Source organism: Lutra lutra, chromosome 4 (assembly GCF_902655055.1).
Source record: "Lutra lutra chromosome 4, mLutLut1.2, whole genome shotgun sequence".
NCBI lineage: Eukaryota > Metazoa > Chordata > Mammalia > Carnivora > Mustelidae > Lutra > Lutra lutra.
The window spans coordinates 195,862,997-195,883,103 of NC_062281.1; the positions used below are offsets into that span (position 1 = coordinate 195,862,997).

At 63.1% G+C, this 20,107-nt stretch overlaps 1 protein-coding gene across 4 annotated transcripts in view; it reads right to left on the reverse strand.

Annotated features, from left to right (window-relative positions):
* Positions 1 to 20,107, reverse strand: part of PRDM16 (PR/SET domain 16) — a 299,784-nt gene that overhangs the window by 13,360 nt on the left and 266,317 nt on the right. For 2 of the 4 annotated variants that reach the window (XM_047727112.1, XM_047727115.1), the window contains exons 6-12: positions 15,479 to 15,692; positions 13,471 to 13,618; positions 12,884 to 13,037; positions 6,257 to 7,673; positions 4,066 to 4,153; positions 1,333 to 1,502; positions 690 to 767 (exon numbers count right to left, since the gene is read on the reverse strand). In XM_047727112.1, coding sequence (XP_047583068.1) covers positions 690 to 767; positions 1,333 to 1,502; positions 4,066 to 4,153; positions 6,257 to 7,673; positions 12,884 to 13,037; positions 13,471 to 13,618; positions 15,479 to 15,692 — 2,269 coding nt within the window. The remainder of the gene's footprint in view (positions 1 to 689; positions 768 to 1,332; positions 1,503 to 4,065; positions 4,154 to 6,256; positions 7,674 to 12,883; positions 13,038 to 13,470; positions 13,619 to 15,478; positions 15,693 to 20,107) is intronic. The other 2 variants (XM_047727114.1, XM_047727113.1) reach the window with 2 other exon arrangements.

Consider the following 20,107-nt stretch of genomic DNA (forward strand, 5'->3'; position numbering starts at 1 on the left):
GTCACCCCAGCCTTCTGCCTGACAAAGCCCCCCGGGGAGCCCCGGACCAAGGAGCAGGATCTGCTTCTGTGTGAGCAGAAGGGGCTGCTGGAGCCGCCGCAAACACTGACTCGGGGCCGGTCACGGTCTGAGCCTCCGTCTCCCCGCTTGGGAACAGGAAAGGCGGGCAGCTCCCACACGGACTTGCGGTCCAGCTGCATCTCTGCAGGCAGAAGCCCAGCATGGAGGGACAGGAGGGGAGCAGACACGTGGCTTCCATCCAGGGCTGGCAGATGAACAGAGCTCTCAGGACACCCCACCCTGGGCTGGGACCCGAATTTGCACGGATCTCCTTTTCCACTGCCCGCCCTTCCTCAGGCACCCGCCCTGGCCCACTGGCCACTAGCAGGGAGGGGTGGAGCGAGGCTTCCCCAACAGCCCACCCTGGGCCCTGGCTTTGGCCAGTGCTGCTCTGAATGCCCTGCCCCAGGCGACAGCGGGAGGTGGGCAGCCGCTCCCGGGCACCCCACTCTGGGAGCGGGCAAGACTTCAGGAAGCCCACTTGGGTGGCTCTTGCCTAATCTCTAGAAGGCCCCAGGGCCCAGGATGGCGGTGGTGTCAGCAGGGGGCCAAGGAGCCACATGACACAAGGGTGCCGGCTCCCACCCCACCCTCCCTGTCTCACCGGACACAGGGCTGCCGGCTCCTACCTGTATGGCTGCTCCCCGGTGTGTGTCCTCAGGTGTCTCGTGAGGTTTGCTGATCGGGGGAAGATCTTGCCACAGTACCTGGGGTGGAGGGCGGGGGGGTCGTGAGGCTGTTGTACGGCTAGACTCTGGCACCTGTATGCTTTCCTGATGTGGTTCCTCCGACTTGGGGTCTAGGCCCGAGGCCCCATACCAGGGTGGGGGCAGGCGGGCTCCACCGACTCTGGCTGCTGGGGCAGGGCCCCTTCCCTGAGCAGCCTGAGGGCGGCTGAGCTGGCTTGCCCCCGCTAGGACAGGCTCGTGCAGCTGGAGATGGACGCCGGGATACCAGGCTTTCACCTGACTCTGGGGCCTTGGTTACACGGGGACCAGTCCCCCTCGGCCTCAGGCCCTCCAGGCTCTGACTGGCTAGGCTAAGGCTGCGTGTCCTGGTGCTCACGGGAACACAGCCCGCTGGGGCAGGGGACTTCGGGCCCACACACACACGTGGACCGCGAATGACTGCCATCGGTGGACAGACTGGTGACTGCCACCACGCTGTGCTGTGGCTGTCATGGTTCTTCCAGGAAGCCCGAGCTCACGGCCACAGCGTGAGCCCTGTGACTGCCTGGCCGGGGCCGCCCGCCAGCCCCCACGCCTGCCTCACCTGCAGGTGTAGCGCTCCTTGCCCTTCCTGAGGATGGGGTCCGAGAGAGTGGGGGGCGGGGACCGGAAGTTGAAGGGGTGGTGGGGGAGGGGCTGCAGGGAGCCCCCCGAGTCCGCCTTCATGGCCGCGAAGCTCTCCAGCTTGTCTGTCATGGTCTCGATGGCGGACATCTGCCGGCAGGAGAGTGGGAGAGACGGCGGGTCCTCCTGAGGAGGCTGGCCTCACCCCCCAGGCACCCCCGGGGTACCCCGGGGCCAGGCACGTCCCCTGCTGGGCCAGGGCCAGAAGCTCGTGCAGGCTCCGGGCTGGGGGTGCAACCAGCCCTCTCTGGGGCTTCTTGGCCTCCTGGCGGACACTCTTGCTTCCTGCGTCCGGCCCTGCCTGTCCTTTCCTGGAAGCCCCGCGTCAGCCCGGGGCCCAGGCCGGGGGAGCCGGAACCAGCCTTCGCCAGCTCGCCTCTCTGCCTGGCCGGGGGCATGTGGGGCGGGGGCAGCCTGCAGCCTCGCGGCGGCAGTCCCCAGATTTGGAAACCCCCCAGCGCCATCCTGCTGGCCTGACACTCCTGGACAGAATCACATTCTGCTCTTCTCTCCTCTCTCTGTCTGTCTGTCTCTCTGTCTGTCTGTGTCTCTTGGAATAAGGCAACTCCCTGCATTCCGGGTTAAAAGCGTCCGCGGGTCTGGGCCATGATTGCCGGCAGAGTTCTCCAGGGGTCCCGCAGCCCAGGGCCAGATGCTGCCAGCTGAACTGCCAGAGCAGGAGGCCCACGGGACGCAGCGCGGGGTGTGGTGACAAGGACAAGAGGAGCCACCTCTCCAGGCCTTGGAGACGCTGAGGGCTTGCTCGGGGAGGACTTGGGGGTGCGGCCTGGCCATTTCCACCTGGCGGGCAAAGCTGTGATCAGAGCCCCAGACGGCGCCTGTCCCTGAGGGCTCGGGGTTTGGGACCAGGACAGGGCAGGGGTTGCTGTTCCGCTCTGTCCCCCGGGGCGTGCCTGTGCCGTCCTCAGACACACGCTGCCCGCCCGCGCTGCCCACCCTGTCCCTGCTGATGGGCTGAGGGCAGCTGTCTGGCACCGTGGCTCCTCCACGGCCAGGACGATGGGGCCACTGCCCACCTGGCTCTGTCTCAGTCTTAGCCACAGCCTTAGAAGGTTCTGGAACTCTCCACACAGAGACTGCCTAGAGCTCCAGAAGTGCTGAGGGGCCAGCCCTGTCCCCCGGGACTGCACACGTGTGTCAGGCTTCCCAAACCGAAGGCCCTGGCGAAGTCCTGCTTAGCACCTGGGGGCCGCCGTGCGCTGACATCACGAGGAGTGGCCCCGTGCTCCGTAGAGCCCATCGGTCCTCATGCCCAAGTGATGGCCTGACCTCAGACCACTTAATTGGGTGACCTCCTAGTCCTTCTCCCCTCCCCGTGCCCCGTGCTCAGGCCCAGGGGCAGGCAGTAGGGGCAGCAGGGCCGGGGGGAGCGGGCAGAGGGACAATGGGCCGCCGGCCCCCTGCCAGGCCTCCCCTCCTTAGGCCTGGGTGGGTCTCCCTGAGGCCGCCCAGGTCCGGCCGCCCAGCCCGCTCTGCCCTAGCTGATATCCCCGGTACTCCCGGCCCGGCTCCTGCACAAACACAAACACAGGATGTGCCTGGTGGCCTTGTCGGCTTTTTCCAGCCTGACCCGAGGAAAATCGGGGGAAGTTATTAAGCAAAGCCCACAGCCCCAGCGAAACAATGGGAGGCACTAAGTTTAGCTGTGAACCCAGGCAGGGGCAGGTTTCACAACCTGGGGATGTGTGTCCAAGGTGGGAAACACGGAGAACAATGGCCTGGTCCGGAGTCTGGCTCAGGGCATCCCACAGTTCGGCTCCCAGGATCCCCAAGTGGGGTGGGGGAGACTGTGGCTCTGGGGAGAAGGCGGGGTCCCGAGGAGGGGGCACAGCTGGGCCCTCAGGCAGAACCAGGGAGCCTCTGCCCGGCTCTGCTGCCCATCCCCGTGTCTGCGGCATCTCCGTGCCTACGCCCTGTGGGGACAAGGCCGGGGGCTGGACACGGGTGCCTATAGGTGGGGTGTGTGGCCACGGCCCAGACTTGGGGGTTCTCTTTCCCAGAGCTCCAACTTTAGTCTTAGTGGTCACCCCTGCCCGCCCCACAGCTGTGGGGGAGGGGGGCCCTCCTGCCCACCACCTCCTGAGACCCTTTGTTCTTGGGGCCAACCATCTGCTTCTGTCCTGTTCCCCACCCCCTGTGCCCCCTCCCGTGCCTGCTGCGCTCAGGTCCCCGAGCTCCCGGTCCTTTGTAAGCGTCTTGCTCACACCTGTGCTGCTCGCATCTGTCCCCCACGTTCCAGGTTTTTGGACTCCTTGCATCTGAGCTTTTGTCCACTGCCTTGCTGACGCTCACTGCCCCTCCGAGAGCCTGCGCTGTGGTCGGTGAGCACCCCACAGTCTGGGGTCTTGGGCCACCTCTGAGGGACCCAGGGGCCTGCCCCACAGAGCACCACCCTCCGTTGTCACACGTCCTGGCCCTTCTCACCCTCTTCGGCCTCGTGATGACCCGTAAGGGCTGTGGGAGAGAATTCCTGTGGGCCTCTGACAGGCAGGGAGGCTGAGGTCTGCCTGGATGGGCGCTCAGGGCCAGCACCCTGCAGAGACCAGCCTGCCTGGGCGGCCCTACTGGAAGGCCCCAGCATTGGGGTCCTAAGGCGCGCCCTCCCAGCAGGCTTGGTGCCCCGGGGCCTTACCTGGGGATGGAAGAGGAGCGGGGACGGCCGCAGGTACTTCTCCTTCAGGACTCCCACGGGGTCCGTCACCTTCCGCTTCTCCACCCTGCTGGACAACACCACCGAGGGTTACGTACCTCACCGAGCCGCCCGGGGCTGAGCAGGGACGGTGTCCCCTGAGCCCCCCAGTCATGGGGCAGGGGCCCCTGCTTCCGTGGCCCCCGATTACTGTGTCTCACCTGACACGTCCCACCTGACAGTGACGGAGCCCACCTGCAGCTCCACGGCCTCCGAGCCTGCCCCTGCCTGATCGCGCGCTCTACAACCTGCACGTGCTCCCCATCACCACACCGGGGCCAGGGGGTCGCCGGGGCCTCCCTGTGGTGGCTAGGTAGGGTCTACCTAAACCCTTGCAAGGGCAGCTGGAGAGGATGATTCTAGAATGTTTTCCAAATGCTGGCGACAACTCCGCACGGCACAGAGAAAGTGGCCGGGGAGGGTCCTGAGATCCCTCCTGGCAACGCCAGCCTCAGTCTCCTCGCGGAGGCAGAGAGTCACAAAGTGCCATCTGGGGACACCAGCCACGTCCCCGCAGGCAGACACGGCCCCTCTGAGCACGCCCTACACCAGCCGCTCCCTTTGGACCGCATGAGGGCCTCGCTCTAATATGGCCTCCCACCAGGGCCTGGCTGGGACGGCGGGAGCGCAGGACGGAGCGTGTGGGGGATGGAGTGGAGCGTGAGCCACAAGAAGACAGCACAGCCCCTAGGAGGAGCTCTGCAGGACCCCCAGCCTGGACGGAGGGAGAGGGAGAGGGGAGGCTGGGAGGGTCCTCTCCTGGATAGGCAGTGTTGGTTGTGCGGGAGGCTGGCTTGGCGGGCATCTTGCTCTGAAGCCTGGCGGTGTTAGGGTTCCCTAAACCTGGGGGATGGAGGACGGTGGGTTATGTGTGTGAAGGGAACAGGATCTGGGGGCTGGCCTGTGGGCACAGTGCGGGGTTTCCCGGGAGTCCCCTGGGAGTAGGGGAGGGTCCCCACCCCTAGCCCCAGGGGCCAGCCTGCTTCCAGGCAGATGGGGTCACCCACAGCTTTGCCTGGGGAGAGCCCTTCAAACGCCCATTCTTTTTTTTTTTATTTGACAGAGAGAGATCACAAGCAGATGGAGAGGCAGGCAGAGAGAGAGAGAGGGAAGCAGGATCTCCGCTGAGCAGAGAACCCCGATGCGGGACTCGATCCCAGGACCCCGAGATCATGACCCGAGCCGAAGGCAGCGGCCCAACCCACTGAGCCACCCAGGCGCCCCAAATGCCCATTCTTGTTTCTCTTGATGGGCTTGTGTGCAGGGAGATGATGTGGGCGACCCTGCCTTCGGACATCTTGCAGGTGTCTACGGGCAAAGCTGGGGCACAGGCATCGGCTCCTCAGCCCATGGCCCCTAGACCCACTGCTGAGTGCAGCGGGCAGGACCTGGCCTGGCCTTTCCTCCGCCCACCCCCCACCCGGCGGCTGTCTTGCTGGTATCATTCTGTCCCACGTGCACCTTCGTGGATCCGGGCTCCCCACCCGCACGCCCACCACCAGGCTGCTCCTGGCCCCTTGGGAACGCAGGCCTCGTGCTCCCGTGCTCCCTGAACACGGGGTGTACACGCACGTGTGTCTGCATGCAGGCCCCTGCCCCAGCCGGGCACGGTTCCCGCCCCACCAGGCCTCCCTCCCAAGGCCCACCATGGGCACAGCCCTCTCTCCTCAAGGCTCAGCCTGAGGCATAGCACCCGTAGGCGAGACCCCTCCCACCTAATACACCCACCTGATCTAAGCTGGCCCAGAGACGGGGGAGGGGAGGGATTCAGCTGGCCCCTCCCTGGGAGGGCTACCAAAGGGCTGGGGCTGATGTTTGCAAACCCTCCAGAGCCCCACCTCCTCCTCCCTGTCCTCCCGTCTGGAGACTCTGCTCTCTGCTGGGCCACCGGGAACTCCCTCTGTGGCTCCAGAGGCTGGTAGGGCCCCCCAGGGTGGCCTTGGGGAAGTGCAGGCGCTGGGAACAGAGGAAAGGTTGGGAGGAGGCAGGGTTTGTCGGGAGAAGGTGGCTGCAGACAGAGGGGGACCCGGGTGGGGTCGGAGGGGAGGCTGGGAGGTCCAGCAGCTGTCAGCGCTGCCGCCTGGCCGGCTTGAGGGCCCTTGGGAGAGCAGGTGAAGGCGGGGCGTGTTAATACCTGTAGATCGGGTCCATGAAGAAGGGCGACGGCTTGGCGTAGTGCAGGGACGGCTGCTGGGGCAGCTGCGCCGGGCACGCCCTGGGCAGCCCGTCCCCGGTCCCCAGCTTGCGCTCCCCGTAGATGTGGTTCTTGCGCGGCTCTCGCCCCCCTCCGTTCTGGCTGGCTCGGGCGCGGCCTCCGATGCTCAGGTCCAGCGGCTCCTCCTCCTCGGACGCCGGGGCTGGGGGCGCCTTGGGCACGGGCAGCACGGGCTTGGCCTCTTTTGGTTTGGTGGTGAGGTCGAAGGGGGACTCGGCACTGGGGCCGCCCAACTTGAGGGCGTCCCGGGGTGACCTCGGCTCGGCCTTGACCAGCAAGTTGTGGGCAAGGGAGCGGTCCGCGAAGGGGCAGAGGGCCGGGGGGAAGTTGGGCAGGAACTGGAAGGGGAAGACGGAGTGGTAGGGCAGCGAGCCGAGCTTCTTCTCCTGCATGCCCACGAAGCCGGGGCCGAAGTACTTCTCTGCGATGGAGGCGATGGCCTTGATGGAGTCGCCCGCGGCGCCGGGGGCCGCCAGCAGCTGCTCGTCCGGCGGCGGGAAGAAGGTGTGCTGGGAGTAGAAGACGGGCGCCTCGCCCAGGCTGTTCGGGGCCCCCGGGGGCGCTGCGCAGACCCCGCGCTCGGGCTCACCCTCCGCCGCCTGGCCCTTGTCCTTGGCCCTATCCCGGTCGCTGTCCACGTCACTGTCTGCGTCCGAGCCCGTGCCCGTGCTTGTGTCCAGGTCGGTCCCTGTCGTGGTGTTGACGTCCTCAAAGTCACTGCCGTCCGACACGTCGCTGCCTCTCGCCTTGAGCTTCTCAGCGTAGGAGTCCTCTAGGCGATGCTCGAGCTTGTCCTCGGGTCCCGTGGCGGCCGTGGTGCCCTGGCCGCTGTTGCCGACGGCGGAGACGAGGGGCAGCGCCGGGTTCCCCAGTGGGCTGGGGAGCTTGGCGTCCTGGGTGTGGTTCAGGGGGCTCTTGAGCAGCGGTGTGGGAGGTAGCAACGGTGGCCGGGGGTACAGGGATGGGGGGAAGATGCCCGGGAAGCCCGGAGCGAGGGCGGGGAAGGCGGGGGGCGCCGCTGAGAAGGGCAGGCTGCCCGGGTGCGGCCTGGACGGGAAGTACTCGCTGAAGCCCAGGCCGGCGGGGTTGAGGCCAGGGGGGGGCTTCGCCTTGTCCATCATGGGGTTGGGGTTCAAGGGCAGGCCCGGGGCAAAGACGCCACCTGGCGTGTAGTGGTTCTTGCCCTCGCAGAAGCGCCGGTGTTTGTTGAGGGAGGAGGTGGTGCTGAACATCTGCCCACAGTCCTTGCACCTGATCTGCGTGCGGCAGTCGGCGTGCATCCGCTTGTGCCGGCACAGGTTGGAGAACTGGGTGTAGGATTTGTGGCAGACCTCACCTAAAGCATCAGCAGGAAGCAAACACAAACACGGTATGAAATTACCGGGAAACCGTGCGGGGGGAGGGGGGCTGGGCGCTGCGGGCCCGCGATCCGGAGCCGTCTGCACGTGTGTGTGTGTGTGCGCGCGCACGCATGGCACACGGTATTGTGTAAGCCGGTGTACGCATGTGTGTCTGCATGCACGCTTGCACGAGTGTACACACACTGTGGGTGCACGTGTGCGTGCACGTGTGGGTGTGCACACAAGTGTCTGCACGCGTGTTTGCACGTGTATGCCTGTACCTATGGGCTCGTGGGTGTAGGTGTGCACATATATGCATCTGCACAATTCTTGGATGTGTGCATGTGCACCTATGGGCACACGTGTGTGCATGCACGTGTAAGTGTGCTCACATGTGTCTGTGTGCCTGCTCACATGCCTGTGTGTACGTGTACACAGGCACATGCATGTATGCATGTCATGAATGTGCGTGCACGTGCGTTTCATGTGTGTGTGTGTGCACATCTGCACACGTGCCTGCATGTGTGTGCACACGTGTGTGTGTGTGTGTGTGTGCACACCCTACCCCGGGGCTGGCCTTCAAGGGCCAGCAGACTAGTGACGATCACCCGCGCCTGCCCACTTGGACCAATCTCAGGCTCCTCAACCTCCACACAGAAGCCGGGGCGCGTCTGCTCTCTGCGCCAGTCGTCCCGGCAGTGTTTGCAATGTGGGGGCCCAGGTCTCCTGAAATCGCTCCCCAGGGGTCGGAGCCACAGCGTGTGGCCATGTGTGCACCTGCTCCAGTCCCCCAGAGTTCCCTGCCACTCCCTGACCCCCTGCGTGGCGCTGTCCCAGTGGGGAGAGGAAACACCAACCACCAGAGCGCTCCCGCTTTCTGTCCTGGGAGGGGGCCTCGGAGTGACCGGCCGCTCAGGGATTCTTAGTCGGGGTATCTGGGCCTGGGAGCACGGCTCCTGGTGCTGTGCGCTGCCTACTGTTTGGGCCTGGCTAGAAGCTGGGGGCGTGTTTGAGGGAAGTGCAGCCCCCCGAGATCGGGACGCAGAAGTGAGCCAGGCTCAGGCTGATGGGCACCGGCCTCTGCCCTTGACGGGAGGGGGTGGGCAGTGCCAGCCAGAGCTGAACACCAGGCCCCAGCGGCCTCGGGGACCCCGCCTGGCTGTGTCCCCCGTGGCGGGCGAGTTCAAGGTTGTCAGCGAAACACCAGCTTTTCTTTCTTTCTCTTCTTGTTTTTCTAACCAGAAAGGGAGGACCACACACGCAACTCACGCTCACACACTTGCATGCGTATCTCCGCAGGACAACTAGCTTCCTAGGTGCAGCCCGTGGGAACGGCGGCTCGCTCCTGTCTCTCGCCCATCACCGGTCCCGACTGCCCGCTGTCCCACTGTTCGCGCCGGCGCTCCGGCCCCACGTCACCCGCTTCTCTCGGTGCGGTATCTACGCATGCTAAGGGCCCTGCCTCCCCATCGTCCACGTGGTGGGACGTTCTCAAGGCTGAGGGGGGAAAGTGCGGCCTTCTCAGATCAAACCTACCTTCTTCGGGAGGTGGCTGACCCAGGGGAGCTGAGCCCCATGGCCGGTCTAGAAACAGACTCAGGTTGCCCACTGGGTCTCGGGGCAGCCAGGCCTTTCCTCGGCTCAGGCCTCACTGGCCAAACATGTGACCCCTCACTGCAACCCTGGCCCAGCTCACCTGGGCTTGGTTCATGGCTGTGGCCAACCTGAGCTTGGAAACTGTCCCCGACCAGGGCCCTCGCCTGGGGCAGCTCCCAGAAGGGCCTCTGGGCCAGCACTGTGCCTTGTGGTGGGGAGCCTGGGACCCTCAGGGCCCAGCCCTTTGCTCATAGGATGGAGGGGTCTGGCAGAAGTGCTGGGGCTACAGACAGATCAGACAGGTCCTGGACCCGGAACACCAGCCACTCACAGATGGCAGAGAGAGGTTGGCTGTCCACGGGGCCTACAAAAGCCTGGGCAGCCAGCCCAGGGCCCTAGACGCAAGGCCAGCACCTGACAGAGAGGCCCTACCCACCGCCCCCAGAAGTTCCTGTCCTTGGGGCCAGCGGCTGGACGCACACACACTCACTCTAGAGCGTGTCCTCTGTGGAGAGCCCACAAGCAGGCTGACCGCCCACGTGCCTCCCGCGTGCCCCCACGCACACCCGGGCCCCAGTACAAGAGGTGCGGCTAGGAGAGAGCGCGGCCTTGGCTGTGCGCTCAGTGAGGGGCGGGCTCAGGCTTCTAGCTGGGTTGTAGTGCAGATCTGAGGGGGCTCCCATCTGTGCGCACTAGCGATGGTGTCACCATGGGCTCGTGCCCTCTGAGCCACCCGTTGTCCTGCAAGGGGCCACGCACTGGGATGCAGAGCTGTTTTCCCAAGCCCAGCATGGCCCTTGACTGTGGCCCAAAGCACGCTCGGTCGTGGCCTGCAGGACGTGCCCATCACATCTCACATGCCCACTTTCTGAAATCTGTGCCACCCTATCTGAATGATATGTCCTGCAGGCCACCTGGCCACGCCTGGGGTTTTCTCTGTATCTTCACCCGTTAGCCAAAAGCTGAGACACCCTAGTGAGTGTGCCACATGGCCGGGGCAGGGCTGTGCCCCCTGTGCTCTGCTCATCCGCGTGCAGCCTCTGTGCAGGCCGTGAAAACATTGGGCTCGGGTCCTGGCAGAGCACCATGGTTCCTGGAACTTCCATTATTAAACACCCTCCAAGGAGACTTCACTCCAAGGAGACCACAGGACCTTGTGTCTAGGTGCCCAGCTAGGCAGTGACCGTTGAACCTGTTTGTACAATTTCCTGCTCCTGAGCTCACTTCAAAACCCCAGGCTGTCATCTGAGGCCCCACGGTGGGACTTCCGGGGACCCTCACGTACAGAAAGCAGGACACACATCTCTGGTCCCCATCACAGCCCCCAGCTCCCACCCTTAGCCACGTTGCCGCTTCCTGACCCCCTCCCCGAGGGACCAGGCCCTGTGGCACCACCGCTCACCCTCTCCCTCTAGAACCTGCCGCTGACCAGGGACGGGGCTGGTGACCCAGGAACACTGGTTTCTCGGTCATCTCCAGCAGGGCACTGGAAGCTTGGGCTGGAGACAGAGGGTAGGAGGAGGGCACGGCCCAGCCACGCAACAAAGGCCAGACCGGCCAGTCGGCATGTGGTCTCTGTGGCAGGTGTCCTACAGCTGAATGGCAGCAGGAAACCACCCCAAGCCCAGCCCTTGATGCCATGGGGTCCGAGGGGTCCCAGCCCCTCATCTAGGCCCTGGGGCCAGGGCAGGGCTAGAGTCCCTGCTCCGCAGCGTGGCATGAGCACCTGGTCACTTCATGTCTATGACCTCAGTCTCCTCCATCAGGTGGAGACAGTGCGGCCCCTCCTTGGTTGGATTCTGAAGTCCGCTGTGAGATGGTGTGTGGGACGACCCCCCATGACCCAGGTGACCAACCCGCACAAGCTCCCGGGAGGTGATGACTCAGCAGAATTCGTGTGATGGCCCCGCGCGACCTGGGGACGGTGACCCGTGTGACCTCGTGTGATGGCCCTGCACGACCTGGGGATGGTGACCCACATGACCTTGTGTGGACGGTGACCCCGTGCGACCTTGCAGGGATGGTGACCTTACGTGACCTTGTGGGGACGGTGACCCTGTTGACCTCATGGAGATGGTGACCCCATGCGACCTTGTGGGGGTGGTGACCCCACATGACCGTGAATGGATGGTGACCCTGTATGACCTCATGTGGACAATGACCCCATGTGACCTCATGTGGATGACGACCCTGTGCGACCTTGTGGGTACGGCAACCCTGTGTGACCTCGTGTGGGTGGTGACCCCATGTGACCTCGTAGGGATGATGACCCTGAATGACCTTGAGTGGACGGTGACCCTGCGTGACCTTGTGGGGATGGTGACCCTGAGTGACCTCGTGGGGAGGATGACCCTGCGTGACCTTGTGGGGATGGTGACCCTGAGTGACCTCGTGAGGAGGATGACCCTGAATGACCTCGAGTGGACGGTGACCCTGAGTGACCTCGTGGGGATGATGACCCTGAATGACCTCGAGTGGACGGTGACCCTGCGTGACCTTGTGGGGATGGTGACCCTGAGTGACCTCGTGGGGAGGATGACCCTGCAAATCATATGAAATTACGGCTCAGCGCAATCCCGTATGACTGTCAGCTCCCGGGTAGAAAAGACTCTTCTGTGGCTTCTAGACCCACCGAGAATAAGGTACACGCCCCTGCGCTGGCTCCCATGGCCCCCAAGCGCGGGTCCCTGTCACCTCTGTCCACTCTTCTACTGTCCCCCTCATGTGCTCCCCCAAATATGCCGGCCTCAAGCTCCCTCTGTTCCTGTCCCCGCCCGAGCACCCCCGTCCCGCAGGCGCCCCCTTGGCTCCCATCTGCCCTTCCTCCAGGTCTCCGCTGGACTGCTGCTCTTTTGACAAGCCGTCCTGGCTCCCGCCGTGCTCACAGGGCCGGGACCCCCGGGCCGACCCGGGCGCTCAGAGAACCTCCGAACCTTGTGGCACCGCCTCCGGGCTGACAGGCGGGGCCCGTGCGCCGTGACTGTGCGTGCGGCTTAGCCTCTCTCCTGCGCTGTACGTAGGTGCTGTGGCCACAGGGCATTTACAGCTGGCGCCTGCTGCCTGGGCCGTGCAGGGAGTACACAGGTGCCCTGGAGGCTGCCGTGGGGATGCGCAGGGCTCAGCGGTGCCGCTGGGATTCCTATGCCTCCCAGAGCTCAGGCTGGGGTGTGGGTGCAGGGGAGAGTAGACGGAACAGGGTGGGTGGACTGCGGGCTCCTTCCACAGGACCCAGGAGGCTGAAATGGTCCTTCCCCACCTCTCACCACCCACTCTGGGCATTGTGGAGGTAAGCGATGGGGAGGAACCAGGTAGAGCAGGATGAGAGAAGGAGACCCCAGCAAGAGAGAGATGGGTGACCAGGAGAGCAGGTGCGGCAGAGCAGGGTGGGGAAGAGGAGGTCCCGGGGGTGGGGGTCCAGACCCTGGGTCCTACCTGGTAGAGGTTTCTGAGCAAGGAGGGGTCCAGCAGAAGGGAGACCCCGGGGACTTCCCACCTGTACCTAGCCTCAGACAACTGTTGATGGAGGCCGATGGGGATGGGGGGAGGCCAGGTTGGGAACAGGGAGGCAGTGGAGGGGGAGGGGAGGCCGGTGGGGGTGGGGACCACTTACATATGAAAGGTTTGACCGTGCTGTGGATGTGTTTGTGCTGCTTGAGGCCCGAAGAGGTGGCAAACGTCTTCCCGCAGTCAGGGCAGGCGTGAGCGCGGGCTCCCACGTGCTGGGAGCGGATGTGGCGCTGCAGGTTGCTGGGGTCGGTGAACACCTTCGGGGACAGACGTCAGGACTCACTCCCCTGTCGGCCCAGTTCTGGCCCCTGGGTGGGGCTCTCACTGCTGCTGAGCCTGGCCGGGATGGGTCTCTGCTTTCAGGGTGACCCCCGCCCCATGACCTCAGGGGAGCTGCCAAGCCTCCCACAGACTGTGTCTCCAACAATGACTCCTAGGGGAGCTGCGGCCGTAAAAGCGGGAGCCCAGAACGCATTTTTAGGTGGACGAGCTCGGACACACAGGTGGGGGCAGAGAAGACAACGTTTGGTCTCCCTGACCTCCTCCCAAGCTGTGTGACCTGTGCTTCTTCCTCCTTCCCGGGCAAACCCGAGACCCAAAGGGCTTCCGGCCTCTTACGGGCTCTGCCCACTTCGCCTGCGTGTCCGCGGGGCGGGGCGCGGGCCGAGCCGCAGGTGCAGGGCCGGTTACCTTCACGCAGTTCTCACATTCGAAGCGCTTGCCACTGTCATGGGACATCTGGTGGCGGATGAGGTTGGACTTCCAGTTGAAAGCCTTGGGGCACTGGTCACACTTGTACTCCCGCTCCTCTGTGTGCACAACCATGTGCTGCTCCAGGCTGCACGCGGATGGGGACAGGAATCACTGGGCGCCTGCCTGCCTCGCTGCCTAGCAGCCCCCCGGGCCCCTGCCTGCTTGGAGAGGAGAGGGAGTCCCTGCAGCGGGTCTGGTCACCTCCTCTCCAGACAGGCCAGCGGGACGGAGGGGCAGAGACGGCCCTCCCACCGCACAGGGGGCAGAAGCCGGGCCCTTCTCCAAGACCACTCCTCCAGGCAGCCAGAAGCCAGGCAGGACCCCAGCTCACAATGCCCGGCTGCTCTTCAAGATGATCTTAACCTTGAGGCTGACCTTGGGCCTCGGAAAAGGGGCGCTGAAGCTGCGGACATTGCCCTGAGCCCCGGAGTGGGGGTGGGGTGCAGGAAACCCAAGGCCAGCCCTGGCCCCCTCAGCGCATACACACCAGGGAGGTGGGCCGGGGGTGAGCGGGTGGGTCTCCCACTGGGGCCCGATAAGGTGGGGAGAGCCCAGCTGCTGGGCAGGGGCGGCTGCACTTGGATGAAGGAGCAGCTCCTGACCCCCTCCTCTTGGGGGACGTCCTGTTCCCCCTCCTGTCCCAGGTGTGACCGTTAATCTCCGGGAGCAAAGCAGCAATACATCACGGCCCGTTAATTACGGGCCCAGCCATCCGTTCCCATCAGAAGCGCTCGGTTCTGGAGCACTGCCGGACTGAATCTTTTTCCCTGTTGCTAATTGTGATTTATGTGTTTATGTAAAGAAAACGCGGACCCTCTTGAGCTGCGCTTACCGCAGAGGGCCTCAGCCGGGATTTGCCCAAATGCTCATGTTCTCTGTCATCTGTTCGGGGTGCAGGGTTTCCCATCCCTGGGGAGTCCACTGTGGGATTGGTGTCCGGTTCCCGGTGACACCACAGCCACTTAGTGACCGGATGGGGTTTTACTCTGACCTTGCCAGGCCGTCCGAGAGACATTCTCAGAGGCCGGAGGAGGGGCCCACGCGGAAAAGCCTTCAGACTTGCCTGGAACTGGGACCTCAGTCCTGGCTCTCTCCCCACAAAGCCCAGAAGGTTCATCCTTCCTTCTGGTTGCCATGAGTCCTCGGGGTCCCCACTTCTCAGGGGAGGGCCAGCTCATGCCTCAGTCAGCTCAGCTCAGTTCTAGGCTGACTGTGTGCTGCCAGCAGAGCAGGCCTGGCTCACCGTGCCCGTGTCTGTGAAGCCTCCCAGGACAGCTGGGGTCCATCTGTGGGGGGCAGAGGCCGGTGCCTGGGGTGGGGGATCAGGGACCCTTGGGTGGCTCCTGCGAGCCCCTGCACACTGTGTGAGAAGGAGTCCTGTGTGTCCAGAGGGTCAGGTCACTCCACGGGTCCCCAGGCAGCAGGGTGCTGCCACCACCCCCCCGCCTTGCTGTTCTCAGACCCTGCTTCGGAAGTCTCCTTGGGGCTCGACACTGCACATCCCGGGGTGTGGCCTGCATCTCTCACTCTCCTCCTAGCCTGTCTCCATGGAGACATCCCTGCCTGCAGAATGGCTGGGCCAGTGATATCTCTGCCAGCCCCTTGTGGATCTTCTAGGGGTGGGGGCTCAGACCAGGGGCCTGGCCTTCACAGCCAGAGCCGGAATCCCCTGTGCTCTGCAGCTCCGGGGCCTACTGGGTCCCTGATGCCAGATGAGTCCTCTGGAGGTTCCTGGCCCTGAGGTGTGCCACATGGGAGCGGACCCTGTCTCCACCTGTCCCTGGAGTTCCTTGCGCATCAGTGTGGACAGGGCTGAGGGACAAGGACAGACCCCTGTCTTTCCCAGCTTTCCCTCTGTGCCACCAGGGCTGAATGAGTCTTCGGGGGCCGCTCCTGGGGGGACGGGAGGCTGGGGGAGGGGCGTGGCGGGGGAGGGGGGCGGCACCTGTACTTGTTGGGGAATATCCGCTCGCAGTCCTTGCACTCGTGGGCCTGCTCGCCCGTCCCGCCACCGAGCCCCTCCGGCTTGAGCTCGTCGGCCAGGCCCTCGTAGAGCGGGGCCCCCACCGAGCCGCACGCGTACTTCTTGTGGCGCCGCAGGTCTGTCTTGCACTGGAAGAGCTCGTCACAGGCGTCACAGCGGAAAGTGGGCTCCTCCGCTAGGAAGAGAGGAGGGGAGGTGGGTGGGGAGCACGAGATGGGACCCGGGCCCACCCGCCTACGGCAGGGGCAGGGGCACGGTGCTGTTCCACTCCTGCTTCCCTCCTGTCCCCGCTTCCCGGACCTTGGTGTGGCTGCCCCAGGTCCTGTGTCTGCGCCATCAGAATCGGAGAAGGCCTGGGCCCCACCCTGCATGGCAGGAGGCCACCCGGGGCTTGAGAAGGCCCGGCACCGGGGAGTGGAGAAGGACGCTGGCGAGCGCTTTGTTTATGAATTAGGAGAAAACACGCTGCGGAGCCCTAACGCGCCTCATAAATTACTGTCGTCAAGGTCAAACAAATTAAAAGGGGGGGCAGCTATTATTAAGTTTACGAGACAAGATCCTGACCACCGCGCCAAGCCAAACAGTCAGCTCCAGGCCGTAAATTTCCCCGGGGAGACGACCTCTGGGCCCATCCCCAGGCCCCACCCCGGGCGACGGCTGGCAGCAGCTCCTCTGCGGAGCGGATGACCCCTCCCTGGCCCAGGCGGGGACAGAACGCGTGCATAGAAGGTCTTGCACAGCTGCTTGGAAAGGTGTGCATGTGTGTGCTGGTAGTGAGCGTGGGAATGCACGTGCGCTCGGGCGCAGGTGTGTAACTCTTGGATGTGAGTGTGTGTGTGAGCACGGGTGTGCAGCTGTGACACAGGGGGTGCGTGAGTGTTTGCATTCGAACATACCTGCATCCACGTCTGTGCGTCTCTGCAAGAATGTGTAGGAATATTTGTGCCTCCACACTTGTTTGTGTGAGTGTGCACGTGCTTCTGTATGTGGCTACACATGGGAAAATTTGTCCTGGCGTGTGTTCACGTGTTCATGCATGTGCATGTGTGTGCGAGGGCAGGTGTGCATGCTCTGTCAGTGCCCACACATTGCACATCTGAATGTACACTTCAGTGCACACATGTGGGCATGTGTGCGTCACATGTACACGGGTGCACACGCTATGCACACACATTTGTGTGAGGCTGATCACATGTCATGTGTGTAGAGTGTGAGTGCATCGGAGCATATGTGTATATGTGCACGCGTGTATGTGTGTGAATGTGCAGGTGTGTGTGCACCTGTGTGCGTGTGTGTGCATATTTTACTGTGTGTTTTCATGCGTGTGCGTGTCTCTGTGACCATGTGAGTATATGTTTGAGAACGTGTCTGAGTGTGAATGTGTGTGTGTGTGAGCACGTCCGCACATGCAGAGCTGAGCCGTGGTGACCTTGGCTGACTGTTCACCGAAATGGCCTAACCCTGAGGGATGTCAAAGCCAAGGAGGCAGGGAGGTGGGGGGCGGGCAGAAGGGGGCTGTCCCTGCCTCCTCCCCTGTCAGAGAGACCATAACCTTCTGAGTGCCGAGGAGAGGGTGGGGGATCTTTGCAGCCCAGGCAGGGGGTTAGGGGAGAGAGCTGGGGAGAGTGAGGGCCTCCTGCTCATGACTAGAAGCTTCCCTGAGACTAAGGCTGGAGGTGTGGCTCCCGATGTCTGGTCACAGCCGGCATCTCCACCGGCTCCCCCCACCATCATGAGGCAGACTCTGTGGGAGCTGGTTCTGGGCTGCCCCTGGCTGGGCCCCCAGGGCTTGGATGACACTGTCAGAGGCACAGTGTGACTTCTGTTCACGTCTGTGTGAGGGAGTAGCTCTCTGGGTCCCAGGGAAGGGCCTCAGGGACGGGCCGGGTGGGCTCCAGTGCAGGTCCAGGCGTCCTGGCCGGCTCACAACGGACAGCCTGATGTCAAGGAAGTGTTTGTTTGGAGGAATTCAACACAAATGCGCAACAGCAGCTCGCGCTGAGTCTGGCAGTCTGGGACTGAGAGCATGGGTTTGAGCCTCTGGGCTTGGAAACCTCTGCCCCAAATATCTCCCAGCAAGGCTGCCCCTGGCACTTGCCCGAGACAGATGCTGAGCTGCAAAACGGAGGGGAAAGAGGCTAGGCCTGGCAGTCCACGCAGACCCCAGACCCTGGGCGGGGGACACAGGGAGGGTATGTTTGCCAACACCGAGGCCAGTGGCATCCAGGCCCAGCCAGGGTCAGAGGCACAGGAGCCGTGGGGCCTGGGGCTGCCTGGAGCACAAGGACAGCGAAAGTTCTCGAACAAAACCCATCCAAGCAGCAGCCGGTCCCCAGGGAGCAGCGTGCATTGCTGGCCACTAAGCCTGCAGACGACGTTCATCACGACATAGGCCCCCCACCGCCCGCCCCCTGCCACGTCTACACAGCGTTGCCTCCAGAGTCAAATTCCCGCGTGAACCCTTCTGGAGAAATGCCTCCTGGGAAAAGAACGTGTCCGGCAGTGGGGACACCCGAGGCCTTGAGGCCGCCGCACAGCAGGCCCTGGCTAGGAGCTTCCTGCTGTTGGTGCACAGACGCCATCCACGCGCCCAGGGGCAGACTCTATGCCCGCCTGGCGACCAGTAAACGGAGGCCGGGACACCCAGAGAGCAGGCGGCAGGGCTGTGTAACCGGAGCCGAGCCGCCGGGCGGGGCCCGGGAAGCGCGGTGGCAGAGTCCCAGCTTCCCGCGAGGGGCCCAGTGCAGCGCCAGACATGGCGTGTGCGCTCGGAATGGCCTGGCATTACCCCGCGGGCCCTCGTCATCTTTAGAAATGTGGATTTCCTCCCCATCTGAGGACTGAGAACACCATTTCAGAACGGAGCCGGATGCCTCGACCCCTCAGAGCCGCCCCTGTGGGTTTGTTCTGACTTCCTGGGGCCTCCCACCGCCACCGACGCTGTGAGTCAGTTCGAAATGCCCGTTGGTAGTTGACTCTTTCTGGACCCAACTGAGAACAGTCACAGAAGTTGAAATTTGAAAACAAAGACGAGAAGAAAGGCCAACCCCACCCAACCACCAACCAACTCCACTTTCTCAATTTCGATCTGGAATTTGGACTTAAAATGAAAACTGAGCCCATTGCTGCGGTGACAGCATGTGAGGACGTCCTGAGGCCGTTAAACAGATGGGGTGGGGTGGGGGGGTTAAAAGGCGCCCTCCTCGCCCTCATCCCTCCACGGACCCAAGTTTGCGAGGGTGAAGGATGGAGCCGGGGGCTGGCGGTGGGTGAGCCTCGACACCCGCCCCTCCCTCACCCCGTGCTATGGTGTGGACAGGGGTCCCAGCTTCCCTCATGCAGGTAAGGCGGGCGCAAAGCGTCCACGCTCGGGGCTCGCTAGATGCCCCAGGAAGGATGGGCCCTGCCCGTGTGGTCCAACTGCCCAGCACGATAATTCCATGTTAAAAAAAATACTAAGAGCGACCGTTCTCCTCTGGCTGTGGTGTGTTACATTGTATCATATGCTGCTGCAGCCGGTATCATATGCTGCTGCAGCCGGCCGAGTTGTGGCGTATGTTATGTTGTGTTATATTGTATTATAATCTGTCTGGTGCGCTTTATATGCAATTCACTGTATCCTCTTGACTTTCTATGGTGGGGGGAGTTAACAATTTTGAGCCTTTCTCAAAAGAAAAGCGTATTTGAATGGAAATTATTTTCTTTATTTTCTCCCAAGAGCAAGAAGCTTTCCCGAAAGAAATCTTTCCCTTCTCTACTGAGCGTAAAAACAAAATAGAAAGTCGCTGGAACTAATGAATGCGAAAGTGGCTTCCCTCTGCTCTGAGTCACTTGCCGGGGAATTGGAGGCGCGCTCCTTTACAAAGCTGCGGCTGGGGAAGAGCCTTCCCGGGCTCAGAGCTGCAGGCCCCGCGCGCTCTGTCCCCGCTCTGCCCCCCGTGGGCCGGGGACCCGGGACGCTGTTTCTTCTGCGTGTACCTGAACCTTGCTCCCCGGCAAAGGCCCCTGCCCCCGACGGCAGCACGCAAAAGTTGTAATTAAAAACTGAACTCCTTTCATCTGAACCCGCTGGGAGTCCATGGGGTCCGCGAGCTGGGGAAGCCCCGTGTCCTCCCAACGCGGACTGGACCCGGGTGTGCCCGCCCGTCATGGTATGTGTCAGGTGTGCGCCTGGCGGTCTCTCTGTTCTATCAGCAACTTTTCATGGCCGAGCAGGAATGTAACAGAAAAATAAGTCAGTGCCTAATGGCTTCAGAGAGCCGAGGGGGACACAATTATGTGGCATCTACATACTAATCTGCCAGACTGAGCCTCAAAAGCGCTGGAGGGCCCACTCCAAGTTCCTGCCGTGATAAGGGGCCTCCGCATTTAGCTGGGGCTGGGATAAAAGATTTTTTATGATAATTATCTTAGTGAGGAACATTTTTGCATTTTCTTTCTTTGCGATTCCGAGTTTAGCTAGGGAGGGGGCGGCTGTTGGGGGGCAAGGGGGTGACCGCCACAGCAGAGAGTATGAAAAGTCAGACATTTGATTCTGGACTATTGTGTGTGGAAAGCAATTAGCCCGCAAATGTTTGATGAATTATTAGG